The sequence below is a fragment of the Ambystoma mexicanum genome, chromosome 13, assembly GCF_040938575.1.
Source record: "Ambystoma mexicanum isolate Mex_15411 chromosome 13, UKY_AmexF1_1, whole genome shotgun sequence".
Taxonomy (NCBI): domain Eukaryota; kingdom Metazoa; phylum Chordata; class Amphibia; order Caudata; family Ambystomatidae; genus Ambystoma; species Ambystoma mexicanum.
Window position 1 is genome coordinate 161,841,886 of NC_090938.1, and position 26,547 is coordinate 161,868,432.

Below are 26,547 nucleotides of genomic sequence, written 5' to 3' on the forward strand. Positions count from 1 at the left end.
AGATTGTGGACGGGGAGGGGAATATTAGGAACACCGGATAGAGGGTTAGGGAATGCCTTGTTTGGATAGGACCGGGGAAGAGACAGGGAAAAATCCCTACACTACCTAATACCTTCAAAAATACCCTAGAACATCAACACAAATTAAATGCCCAGCAAAACCCCTTAATAAGGGTTCCTGGTACACTTTCCTTGATCACTTATCCGCTAGTACCCCTTGATATAGGCACTGGTTGACATACAATTGTATTGAGCACATATAAGCAAGCAAAAATGGAACATACACCTTGGGAGGTTTTCCCAGCATGAAGAACGTAACACATGGCCCTATGGGCAAGCATTAGCACACGTACAAACATAAAGCATAAAGTGGCATGGACATGAAACAGACATAACCATAGTGTTGTCTTCCTGAACGCCCTTTGAGTACCCTAGTTACAGCACTGTTACTCAAGAGCCACCCGTGCTTTTTCTCAGCGCTAATGCCACTTGCATTTGAAGAAGCAATATTGAAGAAGCCATATTAGGAAAACCTGTGGCGAGAGCAACGGTTTAACCCTCCAACACAATTGCTGGCGGCTGATGAGTTCTGAGCCCACTAGCAATGCCCATTGACAGTCAATGCTTTCTCATTATGCAAAAATACAATAAACATCCAGCTTAGCTTGTGTACAATGAGAGTTTAAAACCCCATCCCGCACTTATCTTTCATCCGGGAAGCTCGGAAGCCTTTCCGGACGCAATCTTGTGTAGCCGTAGAAGACGCACGTGTCTTTCCTCCAATGCAGTGCGTCCAGTGCCTGCTTATTCGAAAATAAACACCACCACGGAAAATTCTCCTTCTCCTGTTTAGGGTGCCAGTTCACGTTGCCTACCTATAAAAGAATCAATACAGGCGCAAGCAGTCTCCCTGTGTCCTCCGGCATGGCTTCGTCCCAGTAAACAAAATAAGCCACACCTGCCATGCGCCGTTGGTCCTTGATAAGCTGTACTAATGAGTGTCAGCTGGCCACACGCGCGCACGGCAAGAACTACCAAATGTCCCAATGACTACTGGGTAATGTAGTTCATTTTCTAATATACCTTTTCCTGAGTCCCTGACCCTTCTTCCACCTCCTCCATCCCATACTCCTGACAAAAAGTCATATAATAATCTCTAAATTCTACATAGCACATTTCTTAACAGTCTTTTACATCTTCATAATATATGAGATGGAATTATTGAGTATGATGACAAACCAGATAATTACAGAATTTCAAGCAGAAGGAAGCTCAAAAAATGTTTTCTTGTTGTGAACATGCAATTTAAAAATGGATAATGGTTAATTTAGGATTGGGAGTCCTAGGTGCAATTGTGGGACTATGATCAAACATCCAGCCTTCAGCCATCAAGATCATCCACATGTCTATGCTTTGGTGCCTTTAGCGGCTTTCAGCGTTTTACAAATAAATGAATACTGATATCAAAATAATAATAATTAATAATGTTGCAAAGTTAACCTGCATTTACTTCTTTTTCCTTGCTTTCTATCCATCTGTTATCTTCTCTCTTGCTCATATGATTTAATATAATGTAATGTAATATAATTATACTAGTGTAAGAGCCTGTGTACATGGGCCAAAGTGCAGGTTTTCATTGACACAGTAGGACCACTACATATCTAAGGGAACAGCTCCCTCTAATTGTGACAACAGGCGAAAGTAATGCATCGGACAAACATACATCTGACCTTTTATTATATTGTTAGATGATAAATTATTGATACAATAAAATATGATATGGAATATCATAATGTAATGTAATAACACAATCCTATATCAATATATACTACTGATTTCATAACATTAAGCTTTAATATATTATAATATGTTATTTATAAACAACTTGCATTCCTGCAAAGCTTGATTTTGCATTTCATTGTTTTGAGGAACACCAAATCAGTACCCTGCAGTTGAGTTGTGTACTAATCACACCTATAATATAGTGCTCTGAGGCGGCCTAAAGGCTGCATGCAGTGTTTATCAAAAACACAACATAAGCGAATACATTTAAGTGCCAATGTTGTTACTCTGAGTACCAATTTCGATTGGGTTATAATAATAATGTTTCCATACTCAGCTGATGCAATTAATCAGTGTTAGGTTGCCCTCTGCTGTCTAAATGGCAAACTGAACCTCTGTGTGCCATTCCACTTCAAAAACAGCAAACATTAACAACAGCTATCATTTTAACAAACAGAATGAGCACGGTTTTACGCAGACACCTTCGCCTTCCACTATTGCAAACATTCTGAATAATTTCAACTTACTTCTTTCCAAACCCACTTCACTTCACACAGGGCATGGCTGTTCCAGTGTCAATAAACAGTTAATTGCCAGCACAAAGTTTCAGTCTCTAAAGAGCTAAATGCTGTAGGGCGAATGCCTCATCACAAGCTTAAACTGAAAGTAGGCGCCGTAATTATGCGCTGTAATTATGCTACTACACAATCTTATGCCATCACAAGAACTCTGCAATGGGCATTCTGCAATGAAACAAGGTTGACAATTACGGGTCTACAAAGATACATCATAGAGGCCCGTGTAACAGGTGGATTAAACTTAGATACTGTTCTTGTACCGTGCATATCGCTATTCCATGTGATACAAATATGCCTTTCAAATTCAAAACAAGACACTTTCCTATACGTTTAGCCTTTCCAATGATCATTAATAAGTCACCGGGGCAGAGTTTTGACAGAATCTGCATATACCTTCCGAAACCTATATTCAGTCACGGGCAACTAACTATACGTTGCCCTCTTAAGAGTTAGATCATTCGACTCATTAAGTGTTGTATCTGAGAATAACGAGATTGTTAATTGTGTTTACAATAAAATATGAGTGAATAAATAATTAAATGAAAGAGCAATGATATTAAATTAATAACCTTTACAATATGCTAGAATGGTGTATGTTATGCCGGGTATAGCTAGTGTATGTAAATATGTGCTATGTAAAGTGCTTTGGATCAAAGCGATATATAAATATCAAATTATTATTAATTCCTATAGTGTGTGAATACTGAATGCAATACTCAGCTTTCCTTGCCTCACAGTGAGCTGGCTGATCACAGAGCACTGGCAGAAAGTGCCAACAATTTGTGCAAAAAAACTCGCAGCAACATCTTTGCTTGTGAAGATGCCTATTAACAATAATGATTTAGAAGCTACTCAGTCTTTTTCAGGCAGATTAAAGTTGTTCTACCTTATATTTTCCACTTTCTGGAAAATGCCACCAGAATACGAGTTTCTGCAAGCGCTGTTTCACGAGTGTGGTCACAAACCACATCCGCTGTGCTGCGAGCAGACAGTTCATGTGGGCACAAGAGCGCTTTCACCCTCCTTCTCGTCTGCCCAGGTGCTAGAATAGAGGCGTAGGGCTGAAAATAATGCAAGCAACTGATTTTAGTCCGATTACTTATTTGCATGCATTTGTAAAGTGCTTCATACAGTCGCTGTGGGTTTCTAAGCACAAAGTGCAACATCTCTTATTCTGCAATGCAACTGGTTCGATCATATTGGCTGTTTGAAACCTGAAGATCTGTGAGGGACCATTTCAAAATGATGTTTGGGGACCCCCTTGCCTATAGCCTGCATATCTCAACAACGAAAATGCATTCATGTGGGGCATAACCAGTATTAGTTGTTGCAATGTGTTGTTATTATTATTATTATTATTATTGCTAATAATGCTAATAGTAGTCGTAGGGTAGCAATGGAGCACCTTTCAAAGGTGGAAGGAGATGATGAGGCCAGCAGAGATAGAAGGGAGCTAACACCAGGGGATAGGAGGGGGAAGGGGCAATTTGGCAGCGGGGGATCTACAAGCAACCAAGGGCAGAAATGGATGGGGCAGTCACGCCGTCTCAGGTTAGGTGGGATTGGACGGTGTGTGGACCCAGGTGTTATGGAGGAGTATTCATTGAAGGGAGGGTCTTGAGCTCTTGAGGGTCTTGAGTTTCTCCTCCGTGTGCACAAATCCACTCAAACACGCCAAGGGAATGTTCATATTTTAAGTGGCACTGGGCCTCATTACGACCCAGGCGGTAAGTTACCGCCTGGGCCGTGACTTTACCACCATGGCGTAAACTACGTTTACGCCATGGTGGTAGGCGGACTTACCGCCCCATTCCAACCTTGGCGGCGCGGTAAATCCCCATTTTCCCATTTTCCCTTCCCCATTCCCATTTTGCCCCATAGGGCATAATGGGAGTGGGGAAGGCGTTAATTACGCCACCGTAAATTACGGTGGCGTAATTAACTCCATGGTCCCTTAGCGCCATGGATTTTAACACCTGCTAAAAGCAGGTGTTAAGTCCGCCATGGCGCTAAGGGACCTCGTACTCAGGCGGTAAGGGTCGGCGCTGTTTACGCCGCCGTAAAACCCTTACCGCCTGAGTTGTAATGAGGCCCACTGGCTCTAAACCAATCAGAGCTTTTGCATTTAATTTGACCATGGGAGTTACTCCTTGTTAAACACGTGTAAACCCAGAGCATCTGTGTGCAGACGTTACTATCCCCTGTCCAGTGGTCGAAGTGGTCGGGAGCGGTGCTCCTCTACTGTTATATTTTACTGTTCATATACTTTTAATTAAAAAAAGAAACCGTTCCGGGATGGTTTAGTTTTAAAATAAAAGTGTAGGAAGAAGTTGAAACTTGCACTTGAGTGCCTTGCACTGAACATTCACTTAAACAGCAAGTGTGTTTGTTTGGGGTTTGGATTGCATGTATAAGTGGGTGTGGTGATGGGGTTTGTGGGGAGCAGGGGAACAGGCCAGCAGGGAACATTGTTCTACTGCTTCTTTTCTTACACTTCGACCACTGCCCTTGTCAGATGAGAGTATTCCAGCCGTGCTGTATTTCTTATTTGCAGTCTGACTCTGGATGTAGTTTTCATTTTTCTGTAAGAAATGTCAGGCTACAAATACCAGAATGCACCACTGGAATTTGAGATCTCTGTCTGTACCATGAAACATCAAGAGCTAAATAAAATTGCGAGTGTCGTCACTAACTGTATGTTGGTGAATATATGTTCCTAATGCTGATTACAAAGCTGGCTTCCCTGGTTTCATCGAGTTGCATAGCACGAGTCAGACCTTTCATTTCATTAATCTGCAAGCATATTCTCTCCTTCACAGCAAAGAGCTAGAAGCAGGGTGAAACGTGTCTGTGATTATCCTGGGAATGTTTATTGCACTCTCTGCAGCAGAACAAAGAAAGGCAGCCAGCAGGCCAGCTGAAATCTTTCATGACACTTATAATAATTTAGCATGTATATAGCACTTCGAACCCTCAGGCATCTGAGCGCTGCTTATTATTACCCACAAGCTGTTAAGTATTCTTTTGTCAGAATTACAGGGTTCCCTGCAAGGTTGAGGGATCATTTCACTTGGAACGCGTGTAAGGTCCTGGCGCTGATCCTGCCTGTGCACTTTATATTGGCACAGATCTCTGTGACAAGTGCATTCACTTACTGAGCTATCTTGCTCACTTATGGTAAATGTGTGCACAGTGTTTTACATTTTTGTAATCTGTGTATATATAAACCCTTATGGCAGCACAGTAGCTCAGTGAGTTTTGCACCTGACATCTGTGTTCAGCCTGCAGTGCACCCATTTGAATCGCGCCACAGATATTATGTTATGTTTATTTCTAAAGCACAGCATACACAGAAAGGCATCTTGGCACTAGATAAACTACGGCAGGACAACTGACAAAAGAAGAAGCTCTAGCTCAACATAAAAAAGGTAGGTTTTTGTTAGGTAAGAATTGATGTAGTCACTCTGTGTGAGACTACACAACACTTATCTGCCAGGTATTAGGTAAACCAACATTTAGTATAGGTCAGTACGACACAAGTTGGTAGTGTGACTGAGCAGCCAGGCTTATCTCAAGAGGGGTATAAATGTGAACTGTAGAGCTGTAGCAATGAAATCGTTCAATACAAGTAACCAAGTAACACTTACACTCAAGGTTTCAGTTATAAATAATTATTTATTTATTCAACATCAAGTTTTAAATGCATATTTGTAAAAAAGGCAATTCACGTAACAATAAAATTATAGTTCAAAAATATTTTTCAGGATCAGCACAAGTTAGTGGATAATCTTTGGATGTGCTTCATACACAATTCCTACACCCTGGGGTGACTTCAATCACAAGGACAGTAATGGCATTTATAATATCCCACTGGTTACACTTTGCAGATTCCGAGGTTGCAGAAAGGAAAAGTATAAGGAGGGAAAAAGATTATGTTCTCAGTATATGTGAGGACACTTAAATCTTCCAATGAAATCTAGACAAGCCTTTCCCAGCAGTACAGTCTAAAACAAGTTACCACCTATGAGGGACAAACAATATAAAGTCAATGGGCTAGAAGAGTCTGCAGGGAGCCAGGACGGCCAAAGTCAATTTGAAACAGTCTATGGAGCTGAGACACTTCTTAGAATCAAAATCTTGCACAAAGTTAGAGAGTTTGTTAAATTAAATCACTTGTAGGGTCACACACTGGGAAACCTGTGGAAGGAGAGTTGGGATCAACTCTAAAGGTAAGCTAGTGCAATTCCCAACTGAGAAGGGCACAGCCAAAAAACAGTGAGGTAGGTACCCCAAGTCTTAAACAGTACCTCTGGTTTGAAGAAAAGTGGTCCAGCTGGATTCTGTCCTGTTACAGCGGTGCAGACCCTGTGTTCCTGAGCCTCAGTCGTGGGGACAAGAAGGGGTCATCTGGAGGGCTCCTGTGGCGGTAGTCGAGAGGTCATCAGCAGCTATGGGCTCTTTTCAGCTCAGCAGCACTTCGCGGTTTCAGCGCTTTGTAAACAGCACAGTCACGGATCTCGCATACCGGTTGGGCTTCCTTCACTCCTTGGGTCCTGCACTATGGAGAGGGGACTTGAGCTCTGGTCGTCCTGCTTCTGGAGGGTCCTTAGGAGAATCTTGGAACTTCTGGACGGATTTCAGACGTTGCACTCGACTACGCATTTAACGACCACTGGCACACGGTTCTTGCAGCAGCGAAGAAGTACAGCCAGTCAAGGAAGATGGTCCAGTGGAGTTCGTCTCAGGGTTAGTTGGTCCTATTAACCCAAGGGAAGAAGTCGTCCCTTCCGGAGCTTCTCTGTCAAATTGAAAAAGGAGTTTCACCAGAGCAGCAGGGCTTCACCCGGCAATTCAAAGGTTCAGCAGGATGCAGCAAGCTTCGTTCACAGTTTCTTTGTCAGGTATTTCTCTTAGTGGTCGACTCTGCCTCTAGCCCCAAAACCCTCGCCTTTTAAGCAGGTTTCTCACATTCATGCACAACCTAGGCTGTCAATCACACAGCAGGGTCGCTGTACTGAAAGGACAGAGAGCCAGTCAATCAGGACTAGTTGCATTCAGGCATTCCTAGATACAAGGGACAGGAGAGTTTCGGAAACCTCCCTCACATCCTGCCTTTCCAGACACACTAGAGCCAGAGGTGGGTTTCAGGGCTGAAACCCACCAAAGGCAAAATGAACAAAGGGCTCAAATCTGTTTCAACACACAGAGTAAACGCCAAGAAAGAGTCACAAACAGAAAATGGCAAAAAAAGAAGACGGGGGTCATTTTGACAAAATGGTCACCCATGGTGCTGTACTGCAGCTGAGGATTCAGCCTGCGGTAAATAAGCACAAGGGTAGGAAAATTAAACCACTGCCACCAGCCATTTAAAGTAGTGAGGGCAACATAAAAATGTTACATGAGAATGTAGGATAAGGGGCTACTAGGTAACCACCCAGCACTCCAGATAAGATGGGGTGTGCTGGACCTACAAAGAGAAAAGGCAAGTAAAGTCAATTTCACTTTACTATTCTTGGGAATGGTAGTTCAAACAAGAAAAGGTATTTAAACCTTATGAGAAATCTAAAGGATTTGTCTGTGACACTGCACTGGAGGTGTTGTGTGTCACGTACAAAACTTAGATGCCAATGGAGTTTGTCAGACTTCACAAAAAGTGAAAACAGATAATCCAAATCAGGTCAAAACACATGGGGGAGTGAGAAAAAAGGTCTCACTCACTCCAGGGTTACAATTACAAGTCCTAAAATCCAGCAAAAGAGCTGGGGGGTCTCTAAGGTTGAAGGGAATTAGCACAGACATGAGAATTCTCCCTAACACTCGTCCCCACAGACTAAGGGACAGGAGGATTTAATCCACTCCTGGATGAATCTCCTATTCCAGTCGGTCATACTTTCTAGAGAGACCGTCAGCATTTTAGTGATTACACTCTGACCTGTGTTCTATGGTGAAATAAAACCCTTGGAGGCCGATTGGCCATCTCAACAATTTTGGATTTTGGCCCTTCATTTTTATTAACCATCTCAAGGGTTGGTGGTCAGTATGAATAATGAAAGTAGAACCATACAAGGATGGCCTATACTTCTTCAGAGACCACACAATGGCAAAACATTCACGTTCTATAGTTGCCCACCATGTCTTATGGTCCTTCAGGTTCCCACTGTTGAAGCAGATAAGGTGTTCCCTGCCTTTCTAATCCAGTTGGCTCAAAACTGCACCTATCCCTGTGTTAGAAGCATTTGTTTGTACAATGAAGGTTTGGCTGTAGCCAGGAGTTCTCAAGACTGGAGCTTGACAAAGGGCTTTCTTCAGTCTTCAAAAGCCTTAGTGCACTCCTCATTCCACCTGACCTTCTTGGGGAATTTGGGTGAGGAGATCACATTTAAGGGAGAAGCTATGGCCCCATAGTTCTCTATGAAGTTCCTGTAATACCCAGTGAAACCTAGGAAGGCTCTCACTAGAGTCTGAGTAGATGGGGTGGACCCAGTCTTCTACAGCTTGTACTTTGCTAGGCAATGGCCTATTCTCACCTCCTCCTACCTCATGTCCAAGGTAGACTACTTTACTGTGACCGATTTGACATTTACTAACCTTTATGGTCTGATGGACCGGTTACAGAGCCTGCAAAACATATCCTAGGTGGTTAAGATGCTCTTCCCAAGTGGGTCTGAACACTGCAATGTCATCCAAGTATGCCATGCAGAAGTCCTCTAATCCATTCAGAACTTGATTCACGATCCTCTGAAATGTAGCCGGTGCAATCTTGAGTCCAAAAGGCATAACCTTACACTGCTATAAGCCTCTTTCGGTGGAGGGTGCAGTTTTCACCTTGGCATGGTCTGTCGGAGCCATTTGCCAATAGCCTGAGGTCAGGTCAAATGTACTGAAGAACTTGGCTGAACCAAGTTTGTCCACCAGTTCATCTGTCCTGTGTAAAGGATGGGCATCAGTCATGGCAACTGCATTAAGAGCTCTTTAGTCCACACAGAATCTCAATTCTTTGGTTCTTGCTTTTGGCACTAGTACAACTGGACTAGCCCATGGATTTGTAGATGGCTCAATAACCCCGAGATCAAGCATCTTCTTGACCTCTTCCTTTGTCATGTGTTCTGAATGATCTGACATTCTGTAAACCCTGGTTTTGACAGGGAGACTGTTGCCAGTGAGAATATCATGCTGGCCCCAAGGGCTCAAGCCTGGATCATGGAGAGGCTCACTCACTTCGTCCTCTTGATCAGAGGCTAATAGCAATGCTCCTAGTTCAGGTCTGGAAACATAAGCCTTCAAGCAGTTTGTGTGATAGACCCTAGAGGCCTCCTTGGGGTTGCCCAAGTACTCTAAATAGTTGACCTCTCCAGGTTTGCCTACAATCTTGAAGGGTCCAATCCAATTGTCCTTTAAGGCCCTCTGCCTTGTAGGTACCATAACTAATACAAGCTGGTCTGGAGTAAATGCCACCAGGTTGCCGTTCTGGCCGTGCCACTGCTTGACCAGAGCCTGACCTGCTTTCAGGTTTTCTGAAACTTCTTTCATTATCAGTGCCATCCTCTCCCAGAGGTGTAGCAAATAGCACCTACTGTTCCCGGTGACGGCGAGGGACAGCAGCGCAAGGTAAGTGGGGTGTGTGTGGGGAGAGGACTAAATGTGTGGGAAAAGAGTGTGGGGGTGCAGGGATGGGCACCCGGGGGTGCAGGGGAACACTTATGCCTGAATATCCGGTGGGGGAAGATGGTGGTCTACCGGTACGAAGCTACGAGGAGGCTCGGAGTAGGGGCTTCTGACCCTCCTCATTGGCTGGGAGGCAAAGACCACACCCACGCCGGGCACTAATGTGGATGAATGCAAATGAAAAAAGTGCAGAGGATGTGCTTTTTTTTTCTCCATTTGCGTACATTTTAGAAACGCGCAAAGGAGACCTGTGCATTTTAGTGTCCAGCTGTGCAAATGATGCACTGTGCAGTCCCTTTGCATACACTAATGTATGATAGCCTCCTAGCATCCACACTGGTCTTTCATTGTGAAATTTGAATAAAAAACATTCCCGCCCCTGTTTGATGGAATTAGATGCAAGTGGTACATCAGCAGTTTATATTCACATAGGCACAATGGAATGTGATTACTTTCCTATACATTTCAAAGAGTATTTCATTTGTCGATTTGGCATGCACTTGGAAATGCACAGAAAAGCCTGTGGGCCTCATTTACAAAGAGTTTTCAATGTGATTTCCCCCTTTCTAAATCGCTTTTGTAAATCAGGCCCCCAATATTTTCGCAAATGTGCAAAGGGTTAAAGAAAGGCATCTGAATGGTGGCTTCTGTGCTGCACACATTCAGACACCCTTTGAGAATAGGGCGCACTTTGTTTGCACAATGAATGGGATACATAAGCGTATTTCAATCCTGGTGCCAAAAGGGGTTTTAGAAGCTTCCCCTCCTTTCTTAAAATCCACATGGATTACAAATGTGTTTATCCCAATGCCAGCCAGAGTGAGCTAGCTCTCACATTAGCTGGAATTGATTCGAGCAAAATCGGACATTTGCCAAATCTCCCTGATTCGACTCCGGAGCCATCTCTATGCAGTGTCCGATGGCTCATGAAGATTGCGTCCATATCTCGAAAGGTTCAAACTGGCATTCTAGTGAAGCACTTCAAGGTTCACCCATTGCTAGAATATATTGTTCATGGTCACAAAAACTTTAATATTGTGGTCAGTTTTGTGTAAAAAGGAAATGAGAGCCACGTCCAGGATGCATCTTGTATTTCAAGCACTTAACCCTTTTATTGTGGGCACGTTTGTCAAGTATAAAGATCCGCAGTCATTCTTATGTTCTTTGGGTCTAAACAAATCAGCCAGGAACGCTCATTGATGCTATTGGTCCCCCTTCCCCTTACCCTCTGTATATTAAAAAAAAAATGCAGTACATGTTTACCAGACTCTCCATTTTAGAATGATAACTTTCTATCAGCAAAGTGTTTGCATAGTTTTTCTAGGTTTGGAAAATGTGTAAAGTTCTTACTATGATGACGAATACAAGAAGTAATCATTAGAAATCCAAATTATAAAATTGTGAGATTTTGAAAAAGAGTGAATTTTACAATTTTAATAAAATTAAATCATTTTGATTTTAAGAGACTCTTTTGCTGAGAATACGCACCCTTCAGTCTCTCAAAATGTCCATCTTTCGAGGAAACGGTTTTGTTCAGATTAAAATCCATATCTGCTTCTTCTGTGAGCACAAAGGCAATGTTTATTTTTAGGTGTTGGGAACGGATTGACTGATGGCTTTGCTGAATCCGCACATTTGGTACAAAAGCCACAAAAACGAATTGTTGACGAAAAATAGAAAACGAAAAAGACAATGGTAGAGCCTGCAGCTGACCCCCTGCTCCTTTACAAGGCATGTTCGGACCACACCACTTTACTCAGCTCCCGGTACAGCGTGAGGGTGACATTCTTTGAGGGTACATGAGATGGCAATGTATGTCTGTAAAAGCTAAACTGGTCCCCACCTCGGGGGAGGCCTCTGTCGCTGCTGCTCTCATACTTCTTTTAACCATGATAAAACACAGAAACTCCACTCCTCCGTTCAGAAACTCCACTCCTCCGTTCAAGATATCTGTATTTTATCTCTGATTGCTGTACTGCCATCAATGGCTGGGCTGGATCTTGCAAATGTGCAAATGACCCCCGTGACTCTTGCCCATAGAGAGCCAGAGGCATACACTGAGGCAGAGAGGGAAATAGACACAATGAGAGAGAGAGAGAGAGGGCGAGAGAGAGAGGGAGAGAGAGGGCGAGAGAGAGAGATAGGGAGAGAGAGAGAGTGGGGGGGGGAGAAGAGGCATAGAGAGCCAGAGGCATACACTGAGGCAGAGAGAGAAAAGTGACACATTGAGAGAGAGTGACAGAGAGGGAGAGAGACAGAGGTGGGAGAGAGAGAGAGAGAGAGAGAGAGAGAGAGAGAGAGAGAGAGAGAGAGAAAGGGAGAGGGGGAGAGAGGGAGATAGGGTGAGAGGGGAAAGAGAGATAGGGAGAGAGAGAGTGGGGGGGGGCGAAGAGGCATAGCGAGCCAGAGGCATACACTGAGGCAGAGAGAGAAAAGTGACACAATGAGAGAGAGTGACAGAGAGGGAGAGAGACAGAGGTGGGAGAGAGAGAGAGAGAGAGAGAGAGAGAGAGAGATAGGGAGAGAGGGAGAGAGGGGAGAGAGAGAGGGGGAGGCAGAGAGAGCCAGAGGCATACACTGAAGCAGAGAGAGAAAAGTGACACAATGAGAGTGAGCGACAGAGAGGGAGAGAGACAGAGGTGGGAGAGAGAGAGAGAGAGGGGGGGGGGGGGGAGGCAGAGAGAGCCAGAGGCATACACTGAGGCAGAGAGAGAAAAGTGACACAATGAGAGAGAGTGACAGAGAGGGAGAGAGACAGAGGTGGGAGAGAGAGAGAGAGAGAGAGAGAGAGAGAGAGAGAGAGAGAGAGAGAGAGAGAGAAAGAAGAGGTATAGAGAGCGGAGACATACTGTGAGGCATACAGAGAAATAGCCACACTTAGAGAGAGACAGAGAGAAGAGGCTTAGAGGGCCAGATGCATACACTGAGGCATAGAGAGAACATGGACACAATGAGAGAGAGAGAGAGAGAGAGAGAGAGAGAAAATGAGAGAGAGAGAGAGAGAGATGAGGCATAGAGAGCCAGAGGCATACTGTGATGCATAGAGAGAAATAGACAGAGAGAGAGAGAGAGAGAGAGAGAGAGAGAGAGAGAGAGAGAGAGAGAGAGAGAGAGAGAGAGAGAAAATGAGGCATAGAGAGCCAGAGGCGTACAGTGAGTTAGAGAGAGAAATACACACAATTATATATAGAGAGGGGAGAGGCATAGAGCGCCGGAGACATACAGTGAGGCATAGAGAGAAATAGAGAGAGAGAGAGGGAGAGAGAGAGAATGAGAGAGAGAGAGAGAGAGAGAGAGAGAGAGATGAGGCATAGAGAGCCAGAGGCATACTGTGATGCATAGAGAGAAATAGACAGAGAGAGATAGAGAGAGAGAAAGAGAGAGAGAGAGAAAATGAGAGAGAGAGAGGTGAGGCATAGATTGAGTCAGAGAGAGAAATGCACACAATTATATATAGAGAGGTGAGAGGCATAGAGAGCCGGAGACATACAGTGAGGCATGGAGAGAAAGAGAGAGAGAGAGAGAGAGAGAGAGAGAGAGAGAGGAGTCATAGAGTGCCAGAGACATACAGTGAGGCGGAGAAATAGACACACTTATAGAGAGAGTGGGAGAGAGAGAGACGGGAGAGAGAGAGAGATAAGAGGCATAGAGAGACAGAGACATGCAGTGAGCCAGAGAGAGAAATAGACAGAGAGAGAGAGAGAGAGAGAGAGAGAGGGGAGGCATAGAGGGCCAGAGACATACAGTGAGGCAGAGAAATAGAAACACTTATAGAGAGAGGGGGAGAGAGAGAGAGAGAGAGAGAGAGAGAGGGGGGTGGGAGAGAGAGAAAGAGGCGGGGAGAGAGAGAGAGAGAGAGAGAGAGAGAAAGAGAGAGAGAGAAAATGAGAGAGAGAGAGATGAGGCATAGAGAGCCAGAGGCATACTGTGATGCATAGAGAGAAATAGACAGAGAGAGAGAGAGAGAGAGAAAGAGAATGAGAGAGAGAGAGATGAGGCATAGAGAGCCAGAGGCATACAGTGAGTCAGAGAGAGAAATGCACACGATTATATATAGAGAGGGGAGAGGCATAGAAAGCCGGGGACATACAGTGAGGCATAGAGAGAAATAGAGAGAGAGAAAGAGAGAGAGAGAGGAGGCATAGAGTGCCAGAGACATACAGTGAGGCAGAGAAATAGACACACTTATAGAGAAAGAGGGAGAGAGAGAGACGGGAGAGAGAGAGATAAGAGGCATAGAGAGACAGAGACATGCAGTGAGCCAGAGAGAGAAATAGACAGAGAGAGAGAGAGAGAGGTAGAGAGAGAGAGAGAGAGAGAGAGAGAGGGGGGGGGGAAGAGGCACAGAGAGCCAGAGACATACTGTGAGGCATAGAGAGAAATAGAGGCATGGAGAGAGAGAGAGGGAGAGAGAGAGAGAGAGAGAGAGAGAGAGAGAGAGAGAGAGAGAGAGAGAGAGAGAGAGGAGGCATAGAGGGCCAGAGACATACAGTGAGGCAGAGAAATAGACACACTTATAGAGAGAGGGGGAGAGAGAGAGAGAGAGAGAGAGAGAGAGAGAGGGGGGGTAGAGGCATAGAGAGCCAGAGACATACAGTGAGGCATAAAGAGAAAGACACATACAGTGAGGCATAGAGGGGAAGTGCACACAATTTTTTTTTATATATATATAGTAACAAAAAGAAAAAACACATTTGTATCCCCAAGAAGACTGGCACATTAAGAAAGAGAGAGAGAAGAGAAAGAGAGAGAGGGAGGGGGGGCAAAGAGAGACAGAGACATACAGTGATGAAGAGAAATAGACACCAATAGAGAGAGAGTGGAGGCATGGAGAGAAAGAGACATACAGTCAGGGATAGAGAGAAATAGACACAATGTTAGAGAGAAGGAGAATAGGCATACAGAGACAGAGAACAAACGAGTTTGAAGAGAGTGCCAGAGAGTGTGGGGGGGGGGGGGGAGTTTCCAGGGAGACAGAGAGAGGGAGAGAAAATTAGAGAGAGTAATAAAAGGTCATGTGGAATATCAGGTACAGCCAGTTGTGAGTAAAATTGAAGCCTACAAAAAAAGCAATGTGAAAAAATAGTGCGCTGAATAACTGGGTGCAACGCGTGGGTGTAAAGGGGCAGTGGGCTAGGATTGTGGGTTGTGCCCCCTCTAGCGTCAAGCAATAGATGAGACAAACTGCGATTGTGTTTGCACTGAAAAGAGAAACACTTTTTTTTTTTTACAATAGATCATTTATAAACAATGTTTTTAATGCAGTATTTAAAAAGAAATGAAATTAACATAAACCTAAGTTGGAGGATGCATACAGAATTCAAAACCTGCCGGTAATAGTTGGCACGCTATATATCAGCACACGCTATATATCAGCAAACGTTTTAAGCATTCTTATTTTTTTGTATCCAGCTTATCAGAAAAGGAAAGTGATTAATGCAATTAATGCTGTGTGGGTGCAGGTTTTTGTTAAGCATACTAACACAATAATTAATGCTCAATTATTTCCTATGCAATGCTGTATTTGCAAACTGACAATTAAGTCTTCCTGGACTGGAGGTTCACCCCAATTTATCTACACATATAATAACATTGATTCTTTACACTTTGTAATTCCTGACAAAAATGTGAAAGACTTAATTCCCCCTTAAAATATTTGAAGCGACTGCAAACTTTGCGAAACTTGCTTAAAAATGCCAGCATTGCCCCCGAAATACATACACACCTTTACACGATCTCCCTTCTCTAAACTTGCTATACCCACCCCAAGGTACCAAAGATATGCACAAGACATACAAAGTAAAGTAAAACATTGCCAGGACCCCACATCTCTAACTCAGCCGCTGCTGGATAGGCCAAATTAGGCAGAAATTAATGCATTCTGGAATATCTCTGAAGCTCTTTAAACTCCAGCGCTCTTTCCAAATGTCGCACACTTTAAAAGGAATGGTACATCCTAATGCTTGCTTAAAATGATTACAATCACACCATATATGGCTAAAATACATGCACAATTATTGAAATTCCCTGCAAAGCCATCTACTGCATGAAAGCACCCCAACATTCAGCAATTGCCACAGGCACCCCTGAAGTCACACAAATTAATCTAGTAGACATGGTCGTGAAATCTTCTACAGTGACTGGAAACCCCTGTATTTCCCAAAAATGCATATCACAAAATTAAATTACCCAAATCATTCAATAAATGTCTCTTATAGACGAAAATACCTCACTATATATTCATCTTAGCCGTAATATAGCTTGTGAGATATGGATCGTGTTTTTCTAGTCTTTGTCAAATTATTTTGCCATTCTTGTCCTGTCAGAGTTTCTTTGAAAGCTCTTTGGTTCCTAAGAATTCTGCTCTTTGAAATAGCAGGAACTGAGAGTCACATCACGGGGGGATATCATCTCTAATCTTTGAAATAGGAGGAACAGAGACTCACATCACAGGGGATATCAACTCTGCTCTTTGAAATAGGAGGAACCGAGAGTCACATCACAGGGGATATCCACTCTGCTCTTTGAAATAGGAGGAACCGAGAGTCACGTCACAGGGGATATCAACTCTGCTCTTTGAAATAGGAGGAACCGAGAGTCACATCACAGGGGATATCCACTCTGCTCTTTGAAATAGAGGGACTGAGAGTCACATCACGGGGAATATCACCTCTAATCTTTGAAATAGGAGAAACAGAGACTCACATCACAGGGGATATCAACTCTTCTCTTCGAAATAGCAGGAACCGAAAGTCACATCACAGGCATATCAACTGTAATCTTTGAAATAGGAGGAACCAAGGGTCACATCACAGGGGATATCAACTCTGCTCTTTGAAACTGAAAGGAACCGAGAGTCACATCACAGGGGATATCAACTCTGCTCTTTGAAATAGGAGGAACAAAGATTCACATCACAGGGGATATCTACTCTTCTCTTTGATATACAAGGAACCGAGAGTCACATCACAAGGCGATATCAACTCTGCTCTTTGAAATAGGTGAAACCGAGAGTCACATCACAGGAGATATCAACTCTGCTCTTTGAAATAGGAGGAAACGAGAGTCAAATCACAGGGGGATGTCAACTCTGCTCTTTGAAATAGGAGGAACCGAGAGTCACATCACAGGGGATATCCACTCTGCTCTTTGAAATAGCAGGAACTGAGAGTCACATCATGGGGGATATCACCTCTAATCTTTGAAATAGGAGAAACAGAGACTCACATCACAGGAGATATCAACTCTGCTCTTTGAAATAGGAGGAACCGAGAGTCACATCACAGGGGATATCCACTCTGCTCTTTGAAATAGGAGGAACCGAGAGTCCCATCACAGGGGATATCAACTCTGCTCTGTGAAATAGCAGGAACCGAGAGTCACATAACAGGGGATATCAACTCTTCTCTTTGATATACAAGGAACCGAGAATCACATCACAAGGCGATATCAACTCTGCTCTTCGAAATAGGTGGAACAGAGAGTCACATTGCAGGAGGATATAAACTCTGCTCTTTGAAATAGGAGGAACCATGAGTCAAATCACAGAGGATATCAACTCTGCTCCTTGAATTAGGATGAACCGAGAGTCACATCCCAGGAGAATATCAACTGGAGGATTCAAATTCTCAACATAGTTACCCATACCAATAATAGTCCCCAAATACTCAATTGTCCAATAGCTGAGTTTGTGGGCATTAACAGTGAAATACTTTGTGAACGCTCAATTCTGCCGGCATAGCTTGAACGGAAAATTTAACATACCTGCAGAATTCTACCAGTTCACCAAAGATAGCCCATTTACATAGAACTTAAGAGCCATAGTCACTCAATTAACTACAAATATTATATTTCAAGGGACAGAATATAGAAACTTTGCAGCATTAGCACTGGAGCAAAGTCTGCTTTAGTGCAATGCGCCTATTTTTTCAGTGCATGCTTTTTGCCCTACTACTGATACTCTCCACAATTGCACTTGCACTGGTGAAAGCTTTTAATAATGTCACACCATATCATTCTCAATAAAAAAAGGACCTAGTTGCCAAACCATGATTGCCAGAGGAACAGTGCAGCATCCTAAGAAGGCGTCTATCAGCTATAACTACATTTGACAGCAGGTGTGGTTTAGGTGGCTTCAAATAGTTCTAATTGTGCTGTTTTCTTGAATTGTTCTGGGTCACGGTGAATTAAGTGCAGAGAAAATCGGATATCGCTTTCAGAAATACCTTTAATGCCGAAATGCGGTTCTTGATGAGTTCTAGTAAGACATGTTTATTCCAATTCCTTCAAAGCCAATGGAGAACTTGCGGCGCAACGTCCTTCGACTTCTTTTTTTGTCTGAGAGTGGGCTTAGTTGAGTTAGATGACTGTTGACTTCGTCTTGGCGGAGAAGATGCTGAAACTTTCACTTGGAAGGGAGCACGAGGACCCTAAACTGGGCCTTCGTCCATTGAATAATGACCTTGGTAACAGAGTGAAGGTCGTCCGTAGCACCTGGTACCGGAAGTAGCGATCAAGAAAGATATAAATGATTGGGTTCACGCAGCTGTTCATGAAGGCAAAGCAAGCCGTGATGCTCAAGGACCACTTCAAGGCAGTGGCTGAAGAGCAGGTGAGGTTCGTCCACTCCATCTTTGAGAAAAGGTAGATAGCGCTGAGGAGGTTAAAGGGCAACCAGCAGCAGATGAAGGTACCAACGATGGTGAAGATGATCTTGAGGGAGTTCTTTGTCCGCTTCCCCGGATAGATATGGGTGCTTAGGCGAAACAGAATGGAACAGTAGCAGAACAAGATGGTGCACATAGGGAGCACAAAGGTAAAAAGGAGCAGAGTAAGCTTGATGCCACTCACCATCGGTGACATCTCCTCCATGCAGTAGGAGGTGTTTGTATCTTCTTCCGTCCAGGTCTTCCTAAAGACGAGCGAAGGAATGCCCATGAGGAACGATATGAGCCAGACCGTGAGGCACGTGGTAAACACACACTTCCTTGTGCGGACACACCTTGAGTCCATCAGCTTCACAATCGCCAGGTAGCGGTCTACGCTCATGCCGGTCAGGAAGAGGATGCTGGAGCAGCGGTTGACCATGATGACGAAACTGCTGATCTTGCAAAGCGCATCGCCGAAGTACCACTGCTGTTCCGAAGCCACCGTCGCCGACCATAGGGGCAGAGTGCAGACAAAGACCAGGTCGGCCACTGCAAGGTTGATGATGAAGGTGTCCACCAGCCTCCTAGCGCCTTGTTTCCTAACCATCAAGACAATCACAAATATGTTCCCGAAGAATCCAATCAGAAAAGCTATGGAATAGAGGATGGGGATGTAGGTGTTACCGTAAGGCAAGTCCTGGTCCGGGCAGTCCTCATAAGCACCTGTGACAAACTCTCCATTGTCCCACACTTCAGTGGTCATCTCTGCAGCCCAGTAATGTTCAGATACATTCTCTCTCATTGTCATCGGAAGCAGGTGGATATCAGCCAGCTTGCTCCAGCGGTTGACAGCTGGATTCTTATTGTAAGGTGCGGAAGCAGGTACACATTTGTTTGCAAACTTTCTGGTACTCGGTTGGCACACCCTCTTGTCTCGATGCGGTGGGTGGAAGGGGGAGGGATCGTTTCTCTGGCCACAGCTTTTCATCGCCTTTTAAAAAAAAAAATGTAGCAGGTTTCGGTTTAATGCTTTTTGCAGCCTTCGCTTGTACTCACACATAGGCTATTTTGACCACATAATGTCTTTGTGGCATGTATGTTGGATGTTGAGATGCCTGTTGACAAGAAGAGTGTCACAACCGCAAAATTAAACCTGATTATTATTCTAATCACATTTTATTCTAAAGAGTATTTGCTCTTGCTGCTACTGTCTCATGGATTTTTAGTGCCCAGAATAGCCCAACTCAATGTCACTTCTTTTAACTGGTTAAAAGGCTGAGTCGACACCACTGAAATTCAACGCCTTTAGTTGTAGGTTCTATATAGACTTCTGCTGCTACAAACACAGCAGTTTTACTCGGGAACACAGGGTGAAGTGTGCCCTCGAGCGTTCGAAATAAAGCTCCCATCAGTGCAGTATTCGTACCAAAGTAATTTTCCCATAAACTGGGACGTTTTTTTTTCTTCTATACATTAAAATCAGCATGATGGTAATTTGCAAAGAAATTCACACAGTGAAATACAGTAAACGAACCAGGCTCCAGAGCCAGCACTGGGACTCAGAAAGGATGTTTTCGTTCACCTGAATGCAAAGGCAGAGAGCCATAGATGGTATTATTAAGTGTGAGTGGGTGTAGTTGAGTGTGAGTTTAATGTTTGCAGTGGAGGACAATGTCAAGAAAGCAAGAGTGTAAATAAAAAGGTTTACAATACCATATTGAATAATTAAATAACAAGGTAGATGTCATGCTGCAGACTGTGCCAACACATATTATCATTAGGTAGCTTGTGTAGCGCTTCATGCCGCATACGTCCCGCTTCTAAGCGCTGGAATGATAGCTGTTATCATTACCCATTTGAATGGAGCTCAGTTTCAGAAGTGAGTCCTTTACCCGTGAGCTATACGCCAGGACCGCTTGCCTGGCAAGGTGTGCAAAGGGGGCGATTTGAATTCTCCAGGGCTAGGACTGTAAGACATTGTGGGGAAGGCGCTGAATTCCCACAATACTGCTGAATAGGGAACAAAGGGCAGGTAGTAGTTCCTAAGGGCCGGGGTTTGAACTATGTAAGGGGGGCCCCCAGACACAGAAGCAGGTCCAGATCAAGAACGCCCCATCATTGGATACTGGGGCAGGAGAAGCCATTAGAGTGGTCAGAATGCACAGGCAACCACATTCCTAGCTCCTCAATGCCAGAAGGGCCCGCAACCTACCTCTAGATGCAGCACAACAGAGTCACTACTGAGTGTATCTTTCCAGCTCCAGCTGGACTGACCAACAATACACCATCTTTTCTTGGTGGCCTCTCCGTCTCCTCCTTGTCGGATTGTAACCTCGGGATCCGGCTCAGCCCCACCATGTCCCGTAAAACCTCAAATCAATCGAGTCAAGCTGGCTTTCATGCTCCATTTTAGACACCTTTCGGCTGCCTCCTCCCATCAGCTCTGAACATCCAGAATGTTGCTATTCACCACTCCCCGGGGCTGTCGGAAGCGTACTCTAGTCTCAAAAGCCCCTCTTTTTGTATTGCTGGCTCCCAGACGCAAACAAATTCATTATACAGTACTTTGCCTTTTTCATAAATGCCCCCATTATATGGCTCCTTGCTACGGGACCAGAGAAATCCACCGTATTAATCTCCCCCGCATGTTTAGTTAGACCAAATCCTGCCTGGACTCGCAAGTGTCTCACGTTCTAGGCAGGAGATTCAGTATCTGGTGCTCCCGGCACTCTTTACCTTCCTTGGAACGTTCATTGAGACCTGGAATCATTGGATTAAAAGTTAACAACAATATGTAAACCATCAAAACAAAGTTGAGATTATTAACTGCAAAATATTTTTCAGTTCACTTAAAATAACACTGTTCCAGAAACCCTTAACAAATACTTATTTAGGCGCTTTGAGCAAGAGAGGAAAGACAATCCTTGGATACACTTTGGTTCAAGTGAGCCGTTCAAGTGAGCCACCATGAGTTTAGTTGATGAAACCTAATATGGATAACATCTCTTTTAATATCAGGTCTTCTCTTCCTCCAACAAGACCATCCTCCAGCCTCTGGGTCCCACTCATTTCTTCAAAAGGGGTTCAAGCACATTCTAAGGCAATTGTCAGAATGGTAATTTTTTTGTTTGAGCTGGTTCCGTTGCCACTCACTCTGGTATCTACCCCTCTGACGTGACTACGGTTCTTTCCTGCACCCACTATTTTGAATTGGTTCTGATTTATAGCGGGTCCTAACTTAAAGAGTTCTGGGTCCCCTGTCTTCAGTTTTTATTTGACTCGCTCTGTTGCACATCCCCTAAAGGGTCCCAAGCTGTAATAGTGCACATGTGAGCCTCTGACTCTTGGCCCACCGGTTGTTGGGGCGACAAGCGGATCCTTCCCACGCCACCCATTGGCCCTGCATCATGGAGCGGAGAGCAGCCCCCCACCCCATGGCGAACATACACATATCCCAAGCGTCAAACAGGGGACATCGACAGAGGGACTAAAAACGTAATAAATTATCTTTGAAAAGTCAAATAGTTAATAAAGAATTTAAAAAATGGAAAATGTGCATTCAAAAGTTTAGAGCTTTAATGGAGATGAATCATTAATTAAAAGTATTATCACATTATTTAGTAATTTAACAATTGGAACTGTCAATGAAAACTGTGCTCCATAGAAATAGAAATTCCAGATATACAGATATTCATACATACATATAAAAATATTCAAGATAATTATCAGCAGTAAAAGGTGTTGGTATTGTTAGTTGAAAACTTTAAAAATGTAATTACATTTTTTATCCAAAAGATGAATAAAAAAAAAAAACAGTTGTAGGAGTTACATTCTCTCGGGAGGATAGCTCAGGGGCAACACGACGCAGAGCAACACAGGTTCAATCCCCAGGCCCGCGCTTAGAAACCTCTGGGTATTAAGCGCGTTATAAATAACCAATTACAATTTGGGGAAAGGACTGCTATTGGTTACACGTTTTGAAAGCTACATTTTAGGTTTTTATCAAAGAGCAAGTGGTGAATTAATAAGCAATGCAATGATGTTTTGTATGACTGGCTGTTCTTCCAGTAAAATGGCCTTTCTTGTTAGAACTCCAGTATAAGTAAGAATTAACAAAGTCTTGTAAGGAGGAAGTGACAATAAATCTTCAGCACTTCCCAAGTGGATTAGAAATGGAGAGAAAGTGCGCCCCTTTTGCCTCCTGGAGTTCTAGTCGGTGACCGGGATGCCCCAGTAACGCTGCAGGGACCCAATAAAATGGGATATGGTTTGTTTCACCTAAAAAACGTGATCTACTGCCCATTTGGTACAATTTATTTGACCTAATTATTTTTTTACCTATTGCGGAGGGAGACCCCGCAATCCCCACTAATGCAGCGGGAGACCCCTACAGCCCTCTGACTTACCACCACCTCAACCTATTTCCTTACCCCACCCCAAAACTCTTTTTTTAATTAAAGTGTACCCTTTGACCTACCGAATTAGGTCAAAAAGATGCAGTCAAATGGGAGTAGCTCAAATTGGCATTAGGTCAAATGAGACAATACCATAAAATGCCAGCCGCCATCTTTAATCCATCATGTCATCAATACTTCTCTCTTTCATAGCAGGCTTTCACTTCTTTATGCGAATGATAAAAGGGGGGGCTGAAACAAATGCAAGAGAAGACTCATGAAGGAATAACACATTTCATCAGTGAATTTCTATTTTCTGAGATAGTTAATTGCCGGTCGATTTATCTGTGAGATCAAACGGTCTGTGAAGTTAATGTTAGTTTGTTTCTTGCATTGGGAGGATGCACTCATTTTTATATTTCATTATGTCTAATTGAGTGGAATATTTATATTCGATGACGTAAGTCACACAACCAATAGTTTCACTCGGCTGAGACGTGCTTTGATTACACGAAAACTTAGCATGTGTGTGTGGGCTATAACACCTTTCACTTACCTACTGTACTGTTTGTCAGACGCGCTTGCATTGTAAAACAACTTTCCAAATCACACTTGTGTCTTGTGTTCTCTGCGTCATTTTGAAATCTGACTTCCTCTTATATACTTGCCTCACGTGCTCTCTTGGGTGTTCAGAGGACTTGCGTAGGCGGTTAATAGAGAATGAATTGGCACCAATTGCGTTTGGTTGTGCACAGGTTCAGTGACTGTCATCAAAGAGGTTGTTTTTTTTGGTGTGAGCGTTTGCACCGTTGAATAGGCACCATATAGAAATGGTCCTTGCCCTCACAGTCAATATTTTCGAAGGCACTTGCAATACGTTTCCGGTCGTGTCTGGCACCGTAGGCTACATTAAGTTACCGACATGGACCATGGTGCTATTAGCACCATGGTCCAACGCCTGGGTCGTAATGAGGCCCATTGTGTATTGCAAAGCATTTCATTACGGGCTGCATCTGAGGGAGGTTTTCACAGAAATGTGCAATGTATTCTTTTCACCCTGACTGCAAAAACAAACTTTTATGCCGCGCCACGATTTTCCTCCTGGATATATTTATATTTAACCTTATAATGTATATAGAACTGCAAATAAGCATTTTGCTAATTTGACATTAATGTATTAATTTCCAATCTGCAATAATGTAATAATATAATGTGTATTTTCCACACACCTTCTTGCTGCGCCACAATTATGTATGAACAAAGTTCCACAATCACATGTGTTGGTGATCCAATTAGTTTTGTTTATTGGTCCTTTCCTATTACACGTGTTTCGGCATTGACTATGCCTGTTTCAAATCAGGGCATATCCTTCAGCGTTATTCATATCTGCATGTTTTTAGAGATGTTGAGATAGTACTGGGGTAAATCCCATCTACTGAAAATGTTTGTTTCTTGCAGCTCGCGTCGTGTGTAATGGCCATTACACACAACGCGAGCTGCCGAAACACGTGTAATCGGAAAAGGCCAATAAACAAAACTAATTGGATCCCCAACCCATGTGATTGTGGAACTTTGTTCATACATAATTGTGGCGCAGCAAGAAGGTGTGTGGAAAATACACATTTCCTTACAAACTAATGGAGTGGGCGATCTCTTAGTCTCTGTCTTTCACACACCAATGCGACACCTACAAATCTAAATTAAAATACTGGTCGCAGGGGTTTCACAGTGACATCACAAAAAGCTCCTCAAACCAAAATAATGAAATAATAGTATGGTATGGTAAGGTTTATTAAGCGCCTATGCACAAGTCAAGTGTTTCAAGGCGCTCAAGGAGGCTGGGAACATGGGGCTCGTTACGAGCCCTTGAAATTCTGAGACGAAATAAGGCAGCAGAAGGTACATTACCCATTTTCAACTCCCCAAATGGATCAAACACAGCACATTATTAACAGCAAACATGTATGACATTTTGATCAGAAACCTGCATGATGATTTTTGTCTGAATGCATTTCTGTTATTGGGAAAGGTTAGATTCCACAATGCTTGTATCTGCAGATAATCTCCACCAAGATAGTTGAAAAGTGGTGTGGGTGTGTGTGAGCGCGCGCGCATGTGTGGTAATTGGGCTTTTGGGTGAGGAAACATGGTGGAAGCCAAGAAAAGAGCAGACAATGAACGGGATTGTTTCCACGAAGGTACTTCAGAACACATAATTATCTGTACAAAAGGGGGGGGCAACAGGACACTCTGCTTGTGTGCAAACCTTCTAAGAAATAGCGTGGGACAAAACAAGAGAAAGAACATGTGAATATGATAGAGGAAGGAGTAGAATAAGTGGTTGGGAGCTCAGACATGTTTTTAAATGGAACAGGGATTAGCTGTTAAGCGCAGGCCCTGTTGTGACAGTCACGTGAGGAGTGTTGCACTGCCTAGTAGTCAGGATGCTAATTGGCTCTAGTTCATGCTCTAGATAACCAGGGCTAGCCTTTTATTCTCAGCTAGTGTGAAAGCCGTGTACACAGGCCAAAGTAGAGGATTTCATTGACACAGTAGGACCACTACATATTCTGAGGCAATAGCTCCTTCTAGCGGTGGCAACAGTCGGAGCTATGCAAATTGGCATTGTCTCTATGTATCCGAAGGCAACAGCTCCTTCTAGCGTTGGCAACAGGCGGAGCTATGCAAATTGGCATTGTCTTTAGATATCTTAAGGCAACAGCTCCCTCTAGTTGTGACAACAGGCAATGACTGCATCAGACAAACATATAGGACAAACATATATCGGGCCTTTTATTATACTGTTAGATTAGATATTGAGCTTGGTGCATATTAAAGTGAGAGGATTATGTTGTTAGATTACTCTTAGACGGTTATAAAGGTTTGAAACATGAATGCAAAGAGTAGAGCTTTCTTTGCAAAAAAGCATAACAGAATTCTGAGTTAAAATCAGAAGGTTTTATAGATGGATCGAGGTTCAATAGCTCTAGAGTTGTCTTAGAATCTGCAGATCAAACTGTGGAGGAAGGACTATGAAGCACAAGTCCCAGAATGCTCGTCATATATTAGAAATGTTAATTGGATTCATACAGCGCATATATTTTCAACCAAAAGCCACACTGGTGTAGCATACAGTCAAAAAAGGTAACTCTAATCCTCAAGCACACATTGGAAGAAAAGCTAGCTGGGATGGGCAACTTTGGAGTAATTGAGCAGAGGGAGTCATGAGAGTTGACGTCATCCATTGTGCTGACATGCAAGCAATGTGGGTAAATCAGAATGCGTAGGGAATCTAGACATTTTGATGTAAACACATGGGCCATCATGTCGTCCCTCGCGCCTCCTTACTCACTAGACGCTGCCCGTCCCTCTCCTCCATACCACCCTGTACAGCTGTACCCCTCTGTATCCTACCCCCCCACTGTATATCTGTTCTATTGTCACCTCAGAAAAGAATACTGATGTATACCTCGGTAAAGTG

General features: G+C 43.5%; 1 protein-coding gene and 1 long non-coding RNA gene across 2 annotated transcripts in view; one reads left to right on the top strand and one right to left on the bottom strand.

The window, feature by feature from the left end:
- LOC138521026 (uncharacterized) overlaps positions 1–26,547 on the top strand; it is a 193,006-nt gene that overhangs the window by 71,130 nt on the left and 95,329 nt on the right. The window lies entirely within an intron of this gene.
- GPR25 (G protein-coupled receptor 25) lies at positions 15,271–19,660 on the bottom strand. The gene has a single exon (XM_069635377.1). The coding sequence runs from the start codon at positions 19,658–19,660 to the stop codon at positions 18,383–18,385; it is 1,278 nt and encodes a 425-aa protein (XP_069491478.1). The 3' UTR covers positions 15,271–18,382.

What these genes read in the sequence shown, in the direction of transcription:
- GPR25 (XM_069635377.1), bottom strand. Translation starts at nt 19,660, where the DNA reads ATGAAAAGCTGTGGCCAGAGAAACGATCCCTCCCCCTTCCACCCACCG.